Here is a 24,377-nt window from a genome sequence, read left to right on the forward strand (position 1 = left end):
GGTCTTACCGAGTTTATTACTTGATACGATTCGGTCACACTTGCCGAGGGTCAAACAAGTTTGTGACGCCGTTTTCGGTGTTCATAAATTTGTCATCAGTCGGACTTCGTTTCTGTTCTGTTTTCGCTCTATTTAAAAGACCCAAACGTCATAGGGTTTGCATCTTTGGCTTGAGGAGAACAACAACACACTCTTGGAATTAAAAGATTACTAGTAGTAGGTAGCACAGTTTTTGCATAAAAAACAACACTTGACTCTCATGCATAATCAAGTTGAGATACACATATCACAAAGATAACAAATAATTAGGTACACTATATCTAACAAGATCAAATCAACCATAAACAAAGTAAAATATAATTTTATACTTATTGCTTTAAATTTGGATAGCACAGTCTAATGACTGTAGCAGCAAAAAGCCTTATTTCCCATTTTTTGGGTTTTGTGATCACACTGGAAGAGGTGGGATACTCTGCTCATGCCTGAAGACATTTTGAGGATCAACTTTTGTCTTAATCTTTACCAACCTGTCGTAGTTGTTCTTGAAATACCTGTAACCCCAAACACTTGCCTCTATGTAGCTCGTGCTATTCTTTGTGTTTACTCCCAAATCAAGATCTCTGTAATTCACATATTGTCCCCTTGGAAAGCTAGATACATAAGGAGCCATGTAGTTGTGAACGTTCCTAATCCAATCTATGTGCTTTGCAACGTTCTTGTCACCATCTTGCCAAAAGGACAAGTACAGACTTATGAACCTTGTTCCCTTTCTGTACGGAAAAGGGGTGTCAGATTCTGAAAACTGCTCCATCCTTCCACCATATGGGCTCCATAAAATCAAAGGGTTGTCTTCTGCAACCACCCTTTTCCACAATCCTTCGAGTCCAGTTTCTGGTATCGGTTCTCTTACAAAATCTGATTTTCCCTTGAAGAAGGTTTTCATCAGTGACTTTCCTAGCAGAACTTGAGGATTCGTGCCACTTGGAAAGCCAGCAAAATAGAGCACGGACTTGATCCAGCTAGTTTCCAAGCAATCCTTTCTTGTCAAACCCAACTCGGGGAAGCTTTTCTTCATGATTCCAAGGAGTGATTTGGCCTCACCAAGGAAGAGAGCATTGTACGAAGTTGTAACAGTTCTCTGTGTTCTTTGAATGATGATTCTGATGAAGAGATTGTCATCAACATAGGGTGCCACTTCCTGCCATCTTTGAAGAAGCTTGGTTGCACCTTGCTCAAGGGTCTTGTTAACTGTAAAAACTGTCACAGTTGAGGGCACGGGAACCAGCTTAATCTTCCACCAAAGAAGAATACCAAAGCTTCCACCTCCACCACCTCTTATAGCCCAAAACAAATCTTCCCCCATGGCTTCCCTGTCAAGAATTCTACCTTCGGCATCAACAATTTTAGCATCTAAGACATTATCCACCGCTAAGCCATATTTTCTCACCATGGTTCCATATGCTCCTCCTGTAATGTGCCCTCCAAGTCCTAAGCTTGTGCAAACCCCTGCAGGGAACCCATGAACTGAACTCTTCTCAGATATTCTGTAGTACAGTTCACCGTTTGTGGCACCAGCCTGAACCCAAGCAGTGTTGCTTTCGATATCAATCTTGATTTCACGGAGCTTGATCAAGTCAATGACTATGAAGAGGCTTTCAGTTTCGGAAACGTACGAGACTCCTTCAAAGTCATGGCCACCACTTAGCACTGTAAAATAAATCCCAAGTTGCTTGGAGCAAATCACTGCTGCTTGAACATGGGAATCACGGGTGGGTGTGAATATAAACTTAGGCTTTGGTGCCGAAGGTTCCAAAAGCCTTTTATTCTGCCCAGAGGAGTCAAGAACACTGCTGAATGAAGGGTTGTTTGGAGTGTAGATTAACGAGTTAAATGGAAATGTTCTGTCAGAATTTAAGTTGAGACATTTGACAAAACTTTCTTGATGTGTTGCTGAAGTTGCCAATGAAAGGGATAATAGGATAACTAAAAGTGACAACATGGCTTTTTTGTTAAGGTTGGAGACTCTTTGTTTTTGTGCCATGGATGGTGTCACCAATGTTCTATATATATTTTAGCTATTGTGCCAGAATGATGTAGCATTATGATGTTTGAGGTAAGACATGCGTCAGGCTGACAAGAAGAGCATAAACATTTGTTTGCAGTGAATGTTCTAGTTTTAATCATGATTTTTATTTGTTTAACAATGTTTTTTAATAATGATAGAGTGGAACAAAAACTTTCATGCTTTAGCATTTTTTATTTGAAGCAATTTCAAATAAGATATGGCCTTATAATGCAATCCTAGTTTTATTATATGAAGAAAGATACAATACAGCATTGATTATGTTGAAAATTTTCGTAGTTTATAATCTGACATTGACTTTCTCGTTTCATCTCAAAAGAAAATGTGGTATTACTATTAAACTTTAGTAGTATACAAGCCAATGCATTATCCCACGGGTTTCGTGATGTTTTTGTGAATAATTGTACGACAGAACCTGTATTTTTCTTTTTGGCTTAATATCTCTTTTTGTCCCTCTTTATAAGGGAAATGTTCAATTTCGTCCTACCTTTTTTAAAAAGTTCAATGTGGTCCCAAGTTGTGTAAAAAGTGTCCAATTAAATCCTTTTTGGTCACGGCGTTAAATATTTAACGATCCAGCTGACAGCGTGGACTGATGTGTGCAACGTGGCTGTTTACCTTCGTAACGTGGCAGTGACAGTGTTTTTCATTAACTGACATGTTTATGGAAGACGTTAATGGGACGTCGGACATCACAGGTCAAACGTTCATATAGACATCAGACAGTATATATCAGACATCTACATAGACGTCCGACTGGGTGACAGCCGACGTCTAAGCCGCTGGAACGTGGGTAGCCCCTATAAGCCATTAGACGTCTGTATGTGCACTGACAAACGTCAATAGACATCAGACAGTACCATAATAGACGTCAATAGACGTCGGACAGTACCATAACAGACGTCTACTGGTGTTTTTCTTTTAAAATTAATTTATTTTTGCAATAAAACCACACCTGAAAAACAAAAAATTATCCCAAAACAGTATAATATATATATATATATATATATATATATATATATACATATATGTATATATGTATATATATATATATATATGTATATACATATATATATGTATATATATATATATATATATATATATACATATATATATATATATATATATGTATATATATATATGTGTGTGTGTGTGTGTTTTTCAAGTTAACAAAGTACTAAAAAATAATCCAAAACCATTCTTCCACATAACTTATCATGTCCTCTAAATGATCACTTAATCATTCTTCCACATAATCTGTTTCTCGTGACGTGGTAGGCTGGTCCAATACTTCTTGATGTCAAGTCCAAACGGTAGAAGTTCTCATTATGCCAAACATGAATAGATGGTCACGTGAATTCCTAAGTCTTGGAGTATTTGATTAAGACAACGAACACAAGGACAAAAATATGTCCCGTTCACAGACTTTCCATTTTGTTCAACATATTGCAAGAACTCCGAAACACCCTTCTCATATTCTTCACTGATGTGACGTTCATTCATCCAACTTCGATCCATACTATGTTCGTAACATACTTCATCAGTTTCAATTTCTTAACTCTCACAAGGTTAGGCCCTACCCATTAAGAAAAATTATTTTTCATAATTTGCTAAGTCACATGCAAAGAAGTCTAACATGATAAATTCGATAAGATTTCGGTAGCATTTCACATTAGTCTCCGAAATACACGAAATGAGAGTAGTCAGGGATGACCACAATCAAATATGCATCCGAAGAACAACACAAATAATCTGAACCGAAATTTTATCAATCTTATCTATAAACTCTAACGTACATGTTATAGAAAATTATGAAAATTAATTTTCCCAAACTGTCCAATCAGATAATTCAAAATTTAATACAAACAATTAAAAGATTAATCGTTTGTGTTAAATTTTAAACGGGAACTAAGTTTCACTCAATGATTTAATACTTATAATCTAACATGCCAATCATAATAACACAACAAAAATGTATCACATGCATATTAATTCAAAAGCCAAATATGCATATCTAAAAGCCAATAACATGCAATTCCAAAAGCCAATAACATGCATACCTAAAAGCCAATAACATGCATACACAAAAACTTTTAAACAAAATTGCTAACCTTTTTAACAGATTAAAAACGTAGTGGAGGGAAATGGAGGAGTGCAAAACGTAAGAAATCGCCGCTCAAGAACGTCGCCCAAGGACACGAGAAAAACTACACCAAAACCCAATGAAAACGCATTTTAATAGGTTCAAATGAAAGATAATTCATCAAAGAGTAATGTAATCGAAGTAAAATTATTTTTAAACGGTGCAAAAGTGAGAAAACGAACCTGAAAATCGTAGCCCGTGGAGAGAAAACGCGAGGAAGATGATGAACAATGAGTGCGTGTAACTGTTGCCTCGCGCGCGGGTTTGGTAATAGCAGACCATTAGACGTCGGCTCCCCCCTAACCGACGTCTAAATGGCTTTAAATGTGTATGCCCCTGCCTAGCCGACCTTTAAAGCATTTAAAAATTAATTTTGGCGCACACTTTAGACGATCGGGATGGGGGTGGCCGACGTCTAATCTTTATTTAGACGTCGGGGCTGGCCGACAGACGCTTAATGGCAATTGAACAATAACTTTTTGCAGCCCATTTGGCGTCAAGGGAAGGGGGGCTGACGTTTAAATAGCCTATAGACGTAAGAGTGGCGGGATCGAACGTCTAAATGGCGTCAAAAAGTAACTTTTTGGATTCTGGGCTGACCCTTTAGGCGTCTGATATGGGTGGCCGACGTCTAAATAGACTACAGACGTCATCCCCCTTGCACCCCGACATCTATAACGAATAAATAATTAATTTTTTTACTTTTTCATATCTTTTTGGCATCCATTTGGGGGGAGCCACTAGTGGAAAATACACTTTTTATAGCAATATTTTATACCTGTTAAAATCTATTAAGTATAGAAAGTGGTGTGGTGGCAGTTTTGTAAATAAGTTAAACATTTTTATACCGATTATACTAAAAATAGGTATAAAAATTGGTGCGGTGGCAAAATTGTAATAAAATAGAAACAGTTCTGTACCTGTGAAACTTACGATAGGTATAAATTATTTTTTTACACCGGTTAGATATTATAACCGGTTTAGATTATTCCCTCTCAGATTACTTTTTCTGTTCTACTCCTTTCTTGGTTCACTTTTTTTCGTTCTTGTTCTCCTTCACTCCATCACATTTTCTTCGTAGTCATTCAGTCGTGTGTTGGTGGGCATTATTGTCGTTCATTTGTTAGACCGTTCACGTTGTTCTTGTGCACTCGTTATCTCGTTTTCGTTATCACGTTGCCATTGTTGAAGCTTTCACAAAGATGGTTGGGTGAAGCTATTGTTCGTCATTGTTGAATCTCTTGTATGTGGTGGGTGAACCCTAACTTTGGTTAATTCTATATTGCTTCGCTTTCGCGGTGTGGTGTGTTGTGGTGTGCGTTTGGCCCTCATCGCGTGGTTTGCCGAGTTTTCAACAACAACAAGGTAAGCCACTATGCTTGTTATTTTGTGAAAAGAACTGCTCAGTTTTTCTCATTGCCATTGTTGTTTCGGTGAAGTTTAATATGAATATTATGCTTGTTATTTTGTGAAAAGAATTGCTCAATTTGGGGGCTAGGGCAAACTTGACAGTTTTTTTATAGCAAAAGTCTTAGATGATGCTAGGTGAATCTAATGCGTAATTTGAAATTGTTGCAATGTTTGGTATAGGTTTTGAATTTCACGTAGATTTGATTAGGAGATGCAAGAAAATCTTCTTTGCACTTTGAATGAAATCTGAAAACTTGTTGTTTTGGTTATCCCTACCATTGCCTTCGTCATCATCTAATGAAAAGCTACATTATTTTCTCAACCAATGTTAAGCTTGGTTATTTTTGTTTGGCTAAATCTTCCTTACTTCTATAAGCTTGCTAATCTTTAATCTCAGGATTACACATTGAAGTGAGAATAATTAGAAAATAGAGAAGGGACATTTTGGTTGCAGCCTTAACCAAAAAGAGCCCAATAGAGTAAGGTAATTGTGCACTGAAAGTGGGATCTATCTATGGCTAGCTTTGTGCGTGTTGTTGAGTTCTATGTGTTTAATTAATGGTAGAGAATGTGGTGGTGGTAGAGTAATATGTTTTGTTAAACCTAATATGAAAGAAAATTAATCTTCAATCAAAATGTTATTTTGATATCGTGTTTGCTTTTCTTCATTTGTGGTAGTTTGAAAGTGTGAGTATCACCAAAATAAAATGAGGCTTTCTTCCATAAGCTTTTATTTCTTCATTTTTTGTTAGCTTCTCGTGTTTGGTGTTCTTGCTGCTAATCAGACTCTGTTCTCAGATTTTATTTATCAAGTTCAACAACTTTGGGTTTATCTGCTATCATGTTTGCTTCACAATTATCATTACTGGATTTGGTGATCCTATACATAGTTTATAATCGTATAACTTTTAAAGAAATTTAAAATTAGAGATTAAACCATACATACTAGAAAAAAAATAGGAAAACAAAAAGTCAGTATTTTACTATGCAATACCTTTGATCGGATTATGTAATGCAGAAGGACATCAGTTCATGTTATGTTGACATGCTCGTACTTTAATGTAGGTTCTGGACAGAGGGGAAAAGATAGAGCTTCTGGTAGACAAGATTGAAAATCTTCATCACCAGGTTAGTATGTCATACATATGCATCAGCTGGTTATCTGTTCTGTATTCATACGTGTGTGAGACATGATGCAAATGCATTCATTTATCTTTTTCTAATAACCAACTTATCGGTTTGTTTCTTCATGATGCTTTCTGACTTCAGTGATTTTAAGGAATGACACACTAAACATTATTAGTTGAAATTTAATTTCCTTTGCTTTAGTTTCCTTGCTTTTGAATGTGAAACATGAAATTTTAAGATTTGAGTCAATCAGTCACTTGAAAAAATTACTTAGAATAACTCTAATTTCATTAACCAAAGACTCTTTGTACTTGCTTGACTAGAGTGGCTCAACTTGTTTCCATTTGAGAATCATAATTTGATGTTTATTCTTGTATTATGCTATCACTAGTGCAAAATAGACTTTTTATTAGGTCTGGTGAGGTTTGCTTATTTCACCATGATAGGATAGTGCTGAAAAAACATAAGTGGAACGTAGTTTGTTAAGATTGGATGGACAAAAAATCTCTTTGTTAAATTTGACAGAACTTGACCATGAGTCTTTACTTCAACCATGCCCAAATTTTTACACCCCAATAGTCCTACATTTGCATTGGTTACCTATATCACCAATTTTTTTAATGGGAGGTTTACCTATATCTTTTGGTTTGGGAGATGGGTTTGGATGGTCTTAGATCCCTAACCCTTGCACATTGAAATTGAAGAGAGGATCTGGAAGGTGTATTAGAGAAGGAACAGAAAAAAAAATATGATTATTAGTTAGATGACCAGTCAGTCAGAGTTGGCAATGAGTTTGACAGGTAAGAGTGGGAATGAAGTCATGATACTCACTATGTTCCAACAACTCTGAGTGTGTTTCCTTCTGTCTGATTTGCGCCAAAAAGTTTGGCCATCCCAAAGTCTGAAATCTTTGGGTTCATTTCACTGTCAAGTTGAACGTTGCTTGCCTTGAGATCCCTGTGGATAATCCTGAGTCTAGAATCATGGTGCGGATAAAGTAGGCCTCTAGCTGTGCCACATATAATGTTGTAGCGTCTGTTCCAGTCCAACATGGGTTTTTTGGCTTAGTAGACAATCAGTGGCAAACAACCAAATGAATCATGGGAGGTGGAGAATAAGAGATGCTTAATGGTGTGACCCTTAGTACAAACTATGGTGTAAGGGAGGTGGAGAACCATAGTCCTTTGTTTGAGGGGAGGATTGTTAGGATATAAACAAAAGATACCTTCAGTGGTAAGAAACCTTTTCGATTGATACCAAAAGAAAATTCATGAAGACTTGGCCTAGAACGGACAATATCTTATCACTATGGAAACCTATGTATATGTTGTCCTTCCCTACACCATCTACATAAATCACAATCACATCACTAAAAAATTGTTTTTAATATACAATTAGACGACATTGAGTGTCTCTCACATAGCACACAACCTCACACAAATTTCAAAGCAAATTTATCATCACAAATCTTAAGGAGAACAATCGTGCATGACATATTTATCTAACTAAAAACTTTTAATCGACGATCCCAACAGTCAAACTTAAGAATTACATGATACAGACTAACTATCAATATTTTAGCTTGATCCAACGATTAACGAAGTAGAAAACTATATTTTCCAAAAGTTGTCTCATAATGTCCATTTTTACCTATTTTTGTGTGTCTATTGTCATGAATAAATTAACTCTTTCCTAGCTTTAATCTTGTTTGATCCTCAAGTTTAATATGTATTTGGTATTGTTTTGTATTTTAGTTTTTTTTATGTTTGTGTTACCTCTAATATCTTTGTTTATATGTGTAAAATAAATGAATAAGGAGCAATTATAATGGAGAAAAACAAGCAAGAACTCAAGGAAGCATGTTTTAGACAAGAATTCATCATTTTAGAGCAAATACCTACGTTGAGCGGCACCAAACTCATGCTCAACGCTGCAAAGTCAGAGAGCAACCAGTGTTATAGAGGAGCCTGACACTAAGCGGCACAAACGTAGCGTTGAGCAGTGGTTTGAAAGAGAGGCCATTTTGCATTTTAACTAATATGGCGTTGAGCGGTGGCATCACTAACATGTCAAAATGGGGTATTTAAACATGTTTCTCGTCAGCTTTTAGAAAATCCTTGTTAGAAAAGTAGCCCTAATATCTCAAGCCATGAGGGGGAGGGGGGTGAATTGGATTTTAAATTTTTTTTTAAATCTTTGAATATTGAAATCAATAATAAAAAATGTTTGAATCAACCAAGTAAAGAAATATGAACGAAAGATCAAAACACACATATTTATATTGGTTCAACTGTTCGCAAGCCTACATCCCATCTTCCATCAACAACCTTAGTTGGGGGGAAATCCACTAATCAAGATTTAAGTACAAAAGAATACAATGATGCTCTCAATTGCTATCCTCACACCACTCAAATCTGAAAACAACAATACTAGAGAGGATACACTCACTCTCAATCAACTAAAAGAGATGATACACTCAATCTCCAACAATACAAGAGAGTAAATATTCACTCTCCAACCTGGCCTACCCAGCACAGGTACCAAATTACATCAAATGAATAAAAACATGATTTGATCACACTACTATAGTGCAGAAAGATCAGAACATATGAAGTCCAATGTATCTTGAATGAATTCTTGATTCTTGATCACCAATGAAACTTTAAATCCTCCAAGAACACTTCCTGAGAAAACCTGTACTCAAAACTCAGAGAGAATATTAGAATTTTCCAATTAAAAACGTTAAAGAGTCAGCTATAAATATGGTTTATATAGAAAAACCAGATTCTGTCGCAGTTTAATCAATTATGTTAATAGCGTAATCGATTATGCTTTTCTTTCTGTTTTAATCGATTATGGTACTTATTTGATTGATTATTTTGACATTTATGCTTATAACTACTTCCTTCAACTAACCTAACATATTAGGTTTATAGCACAATGGATTAGGCATTTCTTTCTATTTTAGTCGATTATGTAACTTATATAATCAATTATTTTAACAATAAGCCTGTTTCACTTCCATTTGTCTTTCCTAACAGATTATGTTATCTGTATAACAGATTATTCCTTTTTCTTTGTTTTAATCGATTAGATAACTAATGTAATCGATTATAACATAGTGTTTTGTCCTATTTTGCATTCTAAGTAATCTGGCTTAATTTAATGGATTATATTACTAATGTAATCGATTAATACTACTAGAAAAATTTATTCTTAATATGTTTAGGCCTATTTCATTAATCATGAAAGGTTTAATACATCTAGCACAAACATGTTAATGATTTAAACACTTGTTATGCCATTTTGTTGTCCAAGGATGATTAAAACCATTTCTAATCATTTAAAACCATTCATCATCAAAAACCAATATATGTGGAGTGTATGCTCCCCCTATCAACAATCCTTTTCTTCCATACTTCATTCTCGACCTAGGACGACTAGGAAAGGCCCTTGGAGGTTGATAGAGGTGTTGAGAAGCTCTCTCATCCCTCCTTGGGTCTTCAATAGCCATCCATGGTGTTTTCCTTTCTTAGGGTTGATGAGGGAGAGGAGCTACGAATTGAAGGCGTTGAGGTGAAAGAGAGGCACAATGGAAGCATGGAGCAATTGCCAAAAATCTTTGGAGAAGACTTGCATATTCTCTTTGGTTTCCATTTTTTCCCTATCTTTTCAAATTTAGAAGCTTAAGTTCTCCACCATGAAGAACTATTCTTATTTATTAAGATTGGTTGTAAAACATGGTATTAATGGTATATGTTTTTCCAGTTCATGTTAGTATTCAAATTTCATGCTTAATGCTTGATGTGGATTGTTCCAATGTTTGATTTGTGATTATTGAGGTGTTGGGAAATATCTATACACTAGTGCAGTCAAGAAAAACGACATCGGTTATTTTTGCCCATAGGCAACGGTTCCTGAACCGAGGCATATACAGGCGAGGCAAAAAGGGGTAGACTTTTTGCCTCGGTTCACAACCAAGGCAAAAGGGGGTATGTTTTCGCCTCGGTTCCTTCTAAACCGAGGCAGTATCTCAGACTCTACTGCCTCGGTTGGCACCTGATAAAGTGTTGCCACCAATGAGAGAAAAAGCAGAATACGCCTATGAAGGACAAGAACACGAAAATAATCAGTGAAAACAAAACGAAAATCATACCTAAAGTAGTTAATTAACATGCATTTGTATCAATTAAGATTACATGTGACGGTTGTCAAACTTCGTTCGAGAAAATTTTGAGCAGAGAAGAGGGTCTCGCGCGTTAAGATAAAGTGAATGAATTTTCAATCTCCCACTCAAATTTTTATTGAATTCACTAACCTTTTGACGTCTAACGTTGAGGCATTCGACGTTTTATATCCTTTTACGTCGAATTATAATTCTAAATGACGTTTAATAATTGCATTTATTTACAAAATTGCCACAGGTCATTTTTTACATTGGCTATTGAGTGGTTAGACGTTGAACGCGTGACGTTATACGCTGTTTTTGCACTAGTGAAAGTGCAAGCTACATTCAAAATGTGTTAATGTTTGCGCTCAACAATTCCATTTTGTTGAGGTGATTCAATGCATGATGTTTCATGAAAAATGCCTTTACAAGAGAAGAAATCAGTTAAGAAAATTCCTTTCCATTGTCAAACCTTAACCGTTTAAGTTTGATATCAAATTATTTTTCAATGAAAATGATTTTCAATGAAATTGATGAAGTTTGGAAGAACAATTTTGACCTCAGCTTTTGATTTTAAAAGATGGACCCAGGTGAACCTACTGAAGTCATCAACAAGTGTTAAAAAATATTTATGACATAAATTGAAACAATTTGTAAGGGTCCCCAAATCTCAGCATGTAACAATTCAAAGAAATGAGAACTCTTGGAATGCTAATAGGAAAGGGTAATTTCTTATGTTTGGCAAAATGACAAGTTTCACATGGAACATAATCCTTGTATATCATATTAGTATTTTGAGAAGACAACAAATGTAAAATTGAATTCCAAGCATGTCCGAGTCTATTATGCCACAAAGCACTGGTATGGATTGCATGCACAACAGAAGGATTTGATTTATTGATAACAAAAGTTTGTAAAATTGTATGACAACTCAAATCATGTGATTCTTCAAGACAGTACAAGTCATTAGTCTTTCTAGCTGTTCCAATAATCTTGAAGTGATACTTCTGGAAAAGAAAACAATGAGAATCACAAAACACTATCATGCAATCAATGGTGGAAACAAGTTTAGGAACATATATTAGGTGAACAGAAAAGTCAAGTATGAAAAGAGCATTAGTAAGTACTAAATCACCTATATGGATATTCCCTGAAAAATAGGCAATGACAATAGTGTGATTAGACAATTTAATGTTTATGGGTTTTATAGGATGAAGGGTATGAAAGAAAGATTTGGTTGGACATATGTGATCAATGGCACCACTATTAAGGATCCAAGGAACAAAAGCAGATGTACCTGAATTGTGAACAAAGGCTTGATTCATTGAGGAGGAATGATCCTTAGTGTGTTGGAGCAAAGCCAAAATTGCTTGATACTAGTCTTTAGAGAAAGTGAACTGATCATTGGGAGGATTGCCATCCAAATCAAGGTGTTGTATGGAGCAACTGAATCTATTTCAACCAAATGGGTAGAAGCTTTGTTGTGTGGCTTATTCTTTCTGTAACCAGTAGGAAAACCAATGCGAAAATAGTTGGTCTCAATAATGTGATTGGTTTTCTTGCATTTTTCACAGAACTTGGTGTTCTTGGAATTATTCTTGCTCGAATTTGAGTTGATTCTGTTGGAAGAGGTAAAACATGATGGATCATTAGAAACAACAATGAAAGCCAAAGAATCTGAACAGAGGGTTTGAGATTGAGGCCAATTAATTCATGTTCATGTTGAAGAAGCATTGAAAAAGTTTTGACAATCGAAGGCATAGAATCAAGGATCATAATCTGGGAATGGACTTGTGCATAACTCTCATTAAGTCCACAAAGAAAATGAATGACATAATCATCCTCTCATTCTTTATGAAGTTTAGAAAGAAGACTGCAAGCACATTGTGTCAAGCAGGTGCAAGTCAGAACACACCTATAGAGCTCTAACTCTTTCCATAAAATTTTTAGTTTTGTAAAGTATTCGGAAATAGATAAATCACCTTAATGACAGACAAGAATCTGATCCTGTAGATCAGAGATCCTAAATTTATCAGCATGAGAAAATCGATCCTTGAGATCCCTCCAAATCTCTGACGATGTGTCCATCCACATCATTGATTGCTTTATCGAAGGAGTCATGGAGCGGGTGACCCAAGACATCAGCATTCGATTGGAGCGACGCCAAGCCTCGTGAGAGGTGGACAAGAAAGAGTGCCATCAATGAACCTCTCCTCGTTTTTGGTTTCCAATGCAACCATGTCTCACTCCCATTGGTGAAAATTTCTCTCCATGAGAAGAGGCGTAGCAAGCACCAATGCTGGATTTTCACTAGGATGTAGGTATAACGGGTTGGCCGGATTCATTAGGTGATCCGGTGTCTGGGTAGGGTTTTGGCTGAGGAAAGCCATGGTCAAATATTAAGGAAGAGGATAAAAAAGTTAGGCGAAAGAAGCAGTGAGTGTCAGCAATGATACCATGACAGAGAATAAAAAGTGGGAATAAAATTTAGTATGGGTAAACCTCAATCCTCATTATTCCAACCCATTAGTAAAGGACTGTGTGATGTTCAATTTATACAGCAAAGTAAATACAAGAGATAATTTTAGAAAGGTTAAATAATCATTCTAACAAAGTAACAAATAAAATATACAGTGGGATAAAGGAAATAGTGTCAACTGTAATAAAAATAGAAAACATGTCTTTTTCACATGAAATTAAAACTCAGAGAACGTTGATAGATTGTGACCAGATAGCATAGAAAGGAAAGTAAAGGAGAGGAAGGGTAGAGAATTCTATAGCCGATAACTACTAACTAACTGAATGACTAATTTTCCAACTGTATGAGTTCAGTTTAGTGTAGTCTCTTATATTCATATAACTAAAATGTATAGTTACATTTCCAATTGTATGAGTTTAGTGTACTCTCTTATATTTCATATAACTATAAAATGTATAATTACATGTATAATTTCAACTTATTTGGCATGTAGAAAAAAAATAAAAGACGGGACTAATGGAGATGTCGCAGACGACTCATAATTTAAAAATTCTTGAAACCTTTTTTGTAAAGACTGGGAAGAAGTCAGCTCTAGGAGAGGACACGTGGCAGTAGATAATGGGATTAGATCATTTAAAATAAAATAAGTTTTAACATAAGAACTCTAGACTCCAAATCACTCCATTATCTGAGGAAAACCTTGTCACTCTTCAAAGCTCTTTCTCCCTTCTCTACCTTCTCTCTACAAAATCTCTTCACTAAGCCATTTGATTTCCGGTCAGGTGGTGCCCAATCATCCACAACGTAAAAACCTTCAAAACCGACCGATCAGTTTCAGGTCTTAGTCGGGTAAGTGGCTCTACCCAGTTCTCCGTTGTTCTTGAACTGGGACATGCAACCTTTGTTGGTTGCATGCGTCTTCTGTTTTCCATTTTCTGTTCTCTGCAAAAGTTTGAGCTCTAAGAGTTGTTTCCATCACCATTTCGGTGGTTGTAGGGCAATGTTTAAGTTCTTCACTGAGTAGGATACTGTGGAAGCGGTGTTGTGAGCTGGGCTGTTCAACTCCAAGGTAAGGGGAGCTAGGATATTTCTTTAAATTGGTTGCATGTGATGCATGTAAACTGAATTTTGTACTGCTATGTTGTTGGTATTGTGTTTTGGTTTGAGAAGATTTATTTGCATGTGTTGGACTGTATGACTTTGGAACTGGAGTCTGATGGTGGTAAACTGTTTTGAGATATATCTAATTGCTGGAAATAATCATGTTGAACTGCTCGGGGTGAGAAATTTGTTGTAACATTGATTTTTATAGAAAACTTAGTGTTCTAGTAGGGTTTTGGGTCACTTTGAGAGGAAGTGAGGTAGTGATTTTGAGCATTGGAGGTCTTGAGTGCAATTGGGTTGTTTGGGTAGCCCAGATAGGTCAATTTTGACTTGTTAGGAACATCAAACTGGTCTAAAACGAGTTACAAGTAGTAGAATTGGATTTGGGTCCCTAAGTTGTGGAAATTGGTGTTTTAGAGTTGAATTTGAGTCTTAATCACTCTAGATAAGTAAGGAGGGTTGGGATCATCTAGATAAGTTTAATTAAGTATAAAACACGAATTAGGGGTGTTAGAAGTTGGGGAAAATGATTAGAAATGGTAAAGGGTGTGTGAGTTGCATAATTCTGCAGAATTTGCGTTCTGTAGATTATGCAGACTCGCTGAGCGAATTGTTTCGCACAGCGAGTCACCCTGGCGAGATGCTCTCTGTCAGGGCATTCGCACAGCAAATTGGTGCGTTGTACGAATGGTGGTTGCTTGGGGTGCTATGCGAGGGTTTAGGGTCTGATAATGTGTAGCATAATTTTCAGTTTAGCTAAGCGCACAGACTTGCTGCGCTGAGCGAATGGACTTTAGTTGAGCGCACAGGCTTGGTACGCTGAGCGAATGTGAGTGAGTAAAACCCACTGTTTCTGTTATTCGCACACCGAGTTTGGTGCGCTTAGCGACTTGCCCAGAACCTGTTTTCATTCTTTTTTATTCATGTTTTCTTATAACCTTGAGCGATGTTTTGATTAATAGAATGGTGTAAAAGTATCTATGATATTGTATGATCAGTGAGGTTATATGTTTAGGTTTAATGTGATAATATTATGGTATTTGGTTGTTCATGTCTTGAGTTAAGTTTTAAAGTGACAATATGGTTGATGTTGAAAGTGGAAAGTATGGTTATTGGATGTAATTCCATGATCCTCAAGGAGAGGATTTATGGTGGTGCCCTCAGTATGTATAGAATGATTTGCAGGAAGCTCAGTTTTGGGGGTTATCCTGAAGCTTCAATAGTCTTTCTTCTCACTTAGAGAGGATTGATCTATGTCGTGAGGAGTATCAGGAGGTCTTAGCCTTGGAGGCTTCCAGTATGCTCCAAGGCGTGGTACAGACTAACCTCGTGAGTGTGGTAGGGTGAAACCCATTGGCAATGGCTTTCCAAAGTAGTCGAAGCCACCACGAGTGCATGACCCGCCATAGCTCGGCAATCATTCTAAGTCCAACGAGTCAAGTTTAAAGCGTAACAAGTTATGATGTGTGATCTAGTTTACTTGATATAAGCATGTATGTTGTGTGTTATTGTAATAGTATGATTTCTTGTATATCTAGCTCACCCTTGCTTCTTTGTTTTTCTGTCTATGTATTGTTTTCTCTTTTGCAATGATCACCTTAATGGTGTGAGCTTAGGGATGCAATCTTTTCAGTTGGCTAAACGAAAAGTTAGATGAGAAGTTTGAAGTGTAGGTTGTGCTTTTGGTCCTTCAGGTGAAGAATTTTATTCTTCGCAAATCTATAGTTTGTTGTATCATTATCTATGTAATGTTCATTTTAGTAGTTTCATATTACTAAATTGGGATGTTACATTTTTTAATTTAATCACTTTGTATTATATTTTCTTGAGAAAAGAAAGGTTTGAAAAACTTCATTATTTTTTTTTTATGTTTGAACGTAAATTGAATATTAAATGTTGTAATTTAATATATTTTTTATAAATTAATATATTTATTTTTGAAAAACTTCATTATTTCCATTTACTATGTAACGAATATTAAATGTTATCATTTAATATATTTATTATATTTAATTTATTTATTATATTTAGTATATTTAATTTATTATATTTACTATGATGTTTCAATACTTCAAATCGAGTCACTAAAGTCGTATTCGTGTCCAAAATTTTAAGATGTTTTTACATATACTTAGTATTTAATCTATAAAATAATAATATTTTTATGATGATAAGAATTTATAATTTTTTATGTTAAAAACTTTAATATATATTATTTTAATTTGAATTTACAAAATAACAATCATATATTTATCATATGTATCGTATAACCATTTGATCAATAGAGACTCACGAACAATTACAATATCATCTTATGACCGAATAATTATGATCCATTGACCGAACGGTTGTTCTATAGAACAATTACATCTAATACTGATTAACTTACAAGAAAATATGATTATTATCAACTGATCCATAATTAGGTCATTCGTAATCCGAAACTTATTCTAAAATTCGTAAATACATGTTTGAGGTAAAGAAGTAGGTGAGACATTTTATACACATTAATTGCTAGATATGTTAAATCATTACTAATTTTAGGATAGAAACTTCAGTAGATAACTTCCAAGTTTGATAGAGTATGGACACTTAGGGATGACAACGGGTCGGGTCGGGCATGGGTAGTGCCTACCCGAAACCCGACCCACGGGATAAAATTGTACCTGCTACCCGTTTAAAAAATACCCGCGGATATTTTAAAATTCGCGGATACCCGCAAAAAATAAAACAAATATATTTAATACATTTTTAAAATAAAATTTAAATAAAATTACAAAAATATATAAAAAATTTATATATAATATAATATAATTAAATTAAATATAAATTAAAATTTAATTTTAATTAAATTTAACCTAATAAAATATAAATTTATTTTATTTTTAATTAAATTTAATTAAAAAATATATAAATTATTTCTTTTTTAATTTTTTGCAGGTAACGGGTACCCACGAAGCGGGTAGTATGCAACCCATACCCGACCTGTTTAAAAGCAGATATTAAAATGTCCGCTATCCGTTACCCGCGGATAGTAAATACTCGTGGATAGTAACTATCCGTCACAAATTTTATTCGTAGATACCGTGTCTACGGATAAAATTGTCTATGAACACTTAGAATAAACGGTCTAGTAAAGACAAACATTAAAACCTTCAAAACACTCGCAACACAGTGACACGTTGAAGTTGATCTCAACCAAAACACCATATTTTTTAGAATTATTGTACACTTTTCAATATCATATATTTTTTTTAAAATAAACGTATCAGTTTATCATATAGGTGTCATATCTGATACACGTATTGTATCCGTAGATCGTAGTATTTAATCAATTGAATGAATTTCTTTTTATTCAAAAGCTTAATTTAAAAATTGTTGAAACTTTTTTTTAAATTATAGACCGTTTTGTGTTAGCTTTTGTTGGGAAAAGAAAGGTATGAGAAACTTCTTTATTTTCATTTCGATGTTTGAACGAATATTACATGTTGTAATTTAATATATTTTTTTTTTATAATTGATATAGTTATTATATTTAATCAGTTGAATTAATCAATTGAATGAATGAATTTTTATTCAAAAGCTTAATATAAAAATTGGTGCAACCTTTTTTTAATTACTGAGCATTTTGTATTAGCTATTTGTTGGGAAAAGAAAGGCTTACAAAACTTCATTATTTCCATTTAAGATGTTTGTACTAATACTAAATGTCGTCATTCTTTTTTAAAACGTTCAAAAAAATTTAACAACAAAATTTATATTTTACTTTCAACAACAATTTCGGAAGGTCATTCACACAAATTTTCCTACCTTAAGTCCAGAAGATATCATCACTAGAGAAACTAGAGGGAAGTTTGGTACCACCTGCTTACAAAACAAGATATGCAAAACATGTTTTACCTCTGTTGTTCTCTTCTTTATACGTTCAAGAAATATGTTGCAACTCTTTTTATTTCTTTGACATTACTGTTTTTTTTTTATAATTTTTTTTTAACTTCCAAGAAAAGATATTTGAACATTGCAATACAATTGTTGGACCATTACCTCTTCAAAAACTTATGAACAATTGTCAAGATCCTAGTTAGTATCTATAAACTTTAACATAGTACAACAATGTCACAAATAAAATGTGTCTCTCAAAATTCTAGGGTAGTTATTTTTATTTAAAATAATTTAGAGCATTGCACAAATAAAAAGACTATCATATTTAACTTTAAAAATTTGAGTCCAAATATTCATTGAAACGAGATTGTAAGTGGCTGAACAACTTTTAATTTGAATACAGTTTTTAAAACCTTAGATGATCAAGTGATTACTTAATTGATTAGATAGAAATGATGAAGCCAAAATTTTGGATATTGATCGATATAGTAAACAAAAATAACTGGCACGGTGAGAGAAATTCGTTTTCCTCATTCAAGAATTTATTTTTGCATTAAAGAGAAACAACAGTTCAGCCACTCAGACGCATGATACTGAAATACACAAATCTGTTTCTCACAACTTCAACTTGGCCAAAATCAAAGCAACTAATATAATTGTATTATATCCTCCTTTCTCTCGGTTAGCACATTAAGTTATTAACCCTCTCCCAAATTTATGGATACCACAGTCTGTAGCAGCACAAAGCCTTATTTCCCATTTTTTGGCTTTTGTGATCAGAATCGACGAGTTGGGATACTCTGCTCATGCCTGAAGACGTTTTGAGGATCCACTTTGGTCTTTATCCTTACCAACCTTTCGAAGTTCTTCTTGTAATAACTATAGCCCCAAGAACGTGCCTTTTCATAGCTTGTGCTGTTCTTGGTGTTTTCTCCCAGATCAAGGTCCCTGTAATTCACATAGGCTTCCCTTGGGAAGCTAGAAACATAAGGACCCATGTAGTTGTAAAGCTTCCTAATCCAATCTATGTGCTTTGCAGGATTCTTGTCTCCCTTTTCCCACAAAGTCAGGTACTGAATTTTATACAGTGTTCCGTTTCTGTGAGGAAATGGGGTGTCAGATTCTGAAAACTGGCTCATTTTTCCACCATATGGGTTCCAAATCATCAAGGGGCTATCGTCTATCAGCAACCTTCGCCACAGCCCTTCAAGACCCGTTTCTGGTATTGTTTTTCTCACAAAATCTGATTTGGCCTTGAAGAAGTTCTTGAATGTTGACTTTCCTTTGAGAAGTACTTCAGGAGGGGTGCCACTTGGAAAGTCTGCAAGATAGAGCACAGATTTGATCCAGCTAGTTTCCAAGCAATCTTTTCTAGTCAAACCCAACTCGGGGAAGCTTTTCTTCATGATTTGGAGGAGTGTGCTTGCCCCACCAAGGAAGAGAGCATTGTAAGAAGTTGTGACAGTCCTCTGAGTCTTATTTGCAGCACTGGATGGTTGAATGATGACTCTGATGAATAGTTTTTCATCAATATAAGGAGCCACTTCCTGCCATCTGTGAAGAATCTTGGTTGCACCTTGTTTAAGGCTTTTGGTAACTGTAAAAACAGTCACAGTTGGTGGCACCGGAACCAGGTTTACCTTCCACCAAAGAAGGATACCAAAGCTTCCACCTCCACCTCCTCTTATTGCCCAAAACAGGTCTTCCCCCATGGCTTTCCTGTCAAGAATTCTGCCATTGGCATCGACAATTGTAGCATCTATGACATTATCCACCCCAAGGCCATACTTTCTCATCATGCCTCCATATGCCCCTCCTGTAATGTGCCCTCCAATGCCTAAGCTTGTGTAAAGGCCTGCAGGGAAACCATGAACTGAACTCTTCTCATATATTCTGTAGTACAGTTCACCAGTCGTGGCACCAGCTTGAACCCAAGCAGTGTTGCTTTTGATATCAACATTGATGCCACGGAGCTTGACCAGGTCAATAATTATGAAGGGGTTCTCGATTTGAGAAACATAAGAGATTCCCTCATAGTCATGGCCTCCACTTCTCACAATGAAGTGTATCCCAAGTTTCTTCGAGCAAATTACTGCTGCTTGGACAAGAGAATCACTGTCGGGGGTGAATATAAACTTAGGTTTTGGTGCTGAAGGCACCAAACACCTTAGGTTCTGTGCGGTTGAATCAAGGATGCTGGTGAATGAAGGGTTGCTTGGACTGTAAATTAATGAATCAAGTGAAGGTTTTCGGCCTGAATTCAATTTGAGACATTGGACAAAACTTTGTTCAAGAGAAGCTGAATTAACCAATGAAACTAATAGAAGGAGGACTAAAAGTGACAAGGGTATGATTGGAGACACCATGGTTTTCTGTTCTCTGTTTTGTGGCAAAGAAGTGTATCACCAATGTTCAATATATAATGGGGCCATCGAGCCTTGTTTAGTTAAGCATCATGAAGAGAATTCTTTTACATTCATTTACTGTATTTTACTACTTTCATTCTTCTTTTTATTCTTTTTTAAATACAAAAATTAATTTTTGTTAAAACTATTTTACTTTTATAAAAATTAATAAATTAAAATTTTAAATTATAATATTAAACTTGTTATTTTTTTTATTAATGTTCCACCTTTTAAACTTAATATTTGATCCTTTCATTTCTTTATATGAAAATAAGATATTATTTATGTTACCAATAAAGAGCATTGGTATCTTGAAGATAATGATTTTGATGATGTTATAAAGTGAAGAATAAGAAGACTTTTGTTGTATGAGTTTAAAAGCACTTTTGTATAAGAGAAGACACCAGGACCGAGCAGTTAAGACCGAACGGTAGAAGGCATCGAGCAGTTAAGACCGAACAGTAGAAAGCATGACCAAGACCGAACGGTAGAAGGCATGAACAAAGACTGAGCGATTGGAAGGTGAAGTGGTGGTAGAAAGAATTGAACCTGGCAACCGATCATAGGCATGACTAAGACCGAACGATCACTATCAGTCAATGGCCGAACAAAGATGTAGACCGAACACAGATGTAGACCGAACGGCTAAAATCAGATGAAGGCCAAACAGCTAAAGGCAGAACACTGTTCTTGGCCGAACACAACTAACAGACCGAACGAAATATAATAGTTGAAGGCTGGACAGTGTATAGCAGTTCAAGGCCGAACACAGGATGGACACTGGTCGAACAAAGTTCAGGACCAAACAGAGTTGAACATGGGCGAAATTCAGTTGAAAAATCGAACAGTCACTAACACTGGCCGAACACAAGTTGAGGACCTAACGGTGTTGAACATAGTTGAAGGTTGAACACTGCTAAAAGGCTGAATGGCGCATAGCAGTTGAAGACCAAACGGTCACTAACACTAGTCGAACACAAGTTGAGGACCGAACGATGTTTAACACAGTTGAAGGCTGAACACTAGTAAAAGGTTGAATGACGCATGGTAGTTGAATACCGAACGGTGTCTAACACAAGCCGAACGAAATTGTGTCCAACTAACACTATAGAAGAAAATGTTAAGAGTTGGAAAGTTTACAAGTATTGTGCCGAGCGGTGTAAAGCATAACCGAAACCGAGCAGTTAGCACCGAATGCTGGAAAGCTGTAAGGAACTTAATCGAATGACAGGTGATAAGGGGTTGAACCGAACGACATGAGGATGTGTCGAATTAAACCGAGCGGCAAAAGGTAAAGAACTGGAGTCGAACGGTCGAAGAGTTAAATATCCTAACTGTTCCAAGTCTCACATATAATCGATTATCACTTACAATAATCGATTACCACTGATAGTTGTAATGTGTCTTTCCAGTTTCGGACCAGTAGGCTATATAGACCTTTGTTAAACACTTAAGAAAACAACTTTGCGAATTTGAGAATACAGTGAAATCTAAGGAAGTTCTCAAGTGCTAGTTCTTGCTCTTGTCAAGTTTTGTGAATAAGTTTGCGCGTTGGGTGTCAAATGTTGGAGCAGTTCTCTTCAAGTTGGCAGAGTTGTTGCTTCCGGTTCGTTTGTCAAAGGAAGGTGTTTTGTTATTGTTATTTTCTATTCACTTTCATTGTAACTGTGAAACTGTTTTAGTGAAAAAGTTAATCATTATTCATAGTGATTAACGACTAGACATAGAATCTTTTGTGTTATTTTTCTACTCCCTACACTCTTTATATTTTCTGCTCATCAACTGTTCGATAAAACGCTTATAAGGAAATTAAAGGAACCATTTTTTAATTTGACCAAACACGCTTTCCTTAATTTTTTTTATTCCGCTGCGCAACTCGAAGATACCGGTTGTTATTACCAACAATTTAGTATCTTTATTTATTATTTATTAACAAATACATTTCATTTATTAGCATATATACATATATATATATATATATATATATATATATATATATATATATATATATATATATTAATATAATGATTCATATATTTTGCTAATGAAAGTGATTCAAATATTTCAAATATATTATTAAGATTGAATTTTTAATTGAACATAATACTTATTATATATCTTTAGAATTACTTGACAAAATAATTTAATTACGTGATTCATATGAAATATTATTATGAATCTAAATATGATTTAATAAAATATAAAATTGTATTAGTTATTATAAAAATTATAGTAAAAATATTTACGTAATCAACTTGATTTATGTTTTTCTCCAAATTTATGTACTAATCTAATTATAAGATTCAGAGATTTTATGTTTCCACTACCTATTATGAAATTATGTTTTAACCGCTGCATTTTTTGATATAATTGAAAGCTTTTTGTCACGTGAAAAACAATGTTATGCTAAGTGAAAATTTTGGATGCATCTAATGTGTTAATTGAACATAAATGTTTTGGAATGATTTGTGTGTATAGATTCAATTAGAAAATTATTGCAACTGTTACATGAATTCAATTTCCCGAAAGCATTGAATTGCAAATTAAAATCATAAATGCATGATGTCATGCTGCGCGGTCTTTAATGTTGCAGCGTTAATAAAGAGGGATGGAAACATGGTCATACGAGCTTCTTTATTTTATATTTATTTTTAAAGAAAAAATTCATTCTAATTCTTATATTCATAATTAATATAACTTTATTTTACTATCTCAACATGAATTAATACCTTTTATAAAAAATATATAAATCATGACAAATGAAATATATTATCAAATATTTAATATTTAAAAATGTATTCTTATATTTGTATATCAAATATTTAGAAAATATTACAATTTTATACATTTTAATTTAGAGTATTGTAACATTCCAGCATAATACTATATCATAGATTAATCACATATAATAATATGATAGATCAGTTCACAGTGAGTTAGTAAAGTATTTTAACAGTACACTTATCCAAAATAAGCATAAAACTAAAAACACTTTACAGAGTAACATAAGTCTGATACAAAAATATAGACATAAACCGAACGCTGATACAACACCATGTATAAACCGATCGGTTTATAAAAGATAAGCTAAGCCCATTGACCGAACAGTCCATTCTAAAACTATATACAATTGATGACTGAGTGGTCCTAACCTAAGCAGCAGGATCCTCGCCTTCCAATGCTTGCTCCACCGAACATTCATCGCCTTCTGCTCACATCCACAGGATGATCCTTGCAAAAGAAAAGGTAACCGGACGGACAAAACAAGACAAAACAAGAAAGTAGGGTAAGCTAATGTAATTTAATTATAAACACCTCTATATATTTCATGCAATTTTAGTTCGTACGAAACCGAACAATACATCATGCAAACACTGAATACAAATAATCACATACAAACCGAATACCACAATTCACACACACACACACACACACACACATATATATATATATATATATATATATATATATATATATATATATATATATATATATATATATATATATATATATATAAACCGAACACTATGACTTGACCATCCAGATTGTATGAATATGTAGCTACAGTCGTCCTT

At 34.8% G+C, this 24,377-nt stretch overlaps 2 protein-coding genes across 2 annotated transcripts; both read right to left on the reverse strand.

The window, feature by feature from the left end:
* Positions 1–336: 336 nt before the first annotated feature.
* On the reverse strand, positions 337–2,024 carry LOC108319395 (berberine bridge enzyme-like 13). Its single transcript, XM_017550508.2, has one exon. The coding sequence runs from the start codon at positions 1,997–1,999 to the stop codon at positions 449–451; it is 1,551 nt and encodes a 516-aa protein (XP_017405997.1). The 5' UTR covers positions 2,000–2,024; the 3' UTR covers positions 337–448.
* A 16,829-nt stretch (positions 2,025–18,853) lies between these two features.
* LOC108319380 (berberine bridge enzyme-like 13) lies at positions 18,854–20,811 on the reverse strand. The gene has a single exon (XM_017550492.2). It carries the CDS (start codon positions 20,761–20,763, stop codon positions 19,174–19,176), a length of 1,590 nt encoding a protein of 529 aa, XP_017405981.1. The 5' UTR covers positions 20,764–20,811; the 3' UTR covers positions 18,854–19,173.
* Positions 20,812–24,377: the final 3,566 nt, after the last annotated feature.

This window comes from Vigna angularis, chromosome 1, assembly GCF_016808095.1.
Source record: "Vigna angularis cultivar LongXiaoDou No.4 chromosome 1, ASM1680809v1, whole genome shotgun sequence".
NCBI lineage: Eukaryota > Viridiplantae > Streptophyta > Magnoliopsida > Fabales > Fabaceae > Vigna > Vigna angularis.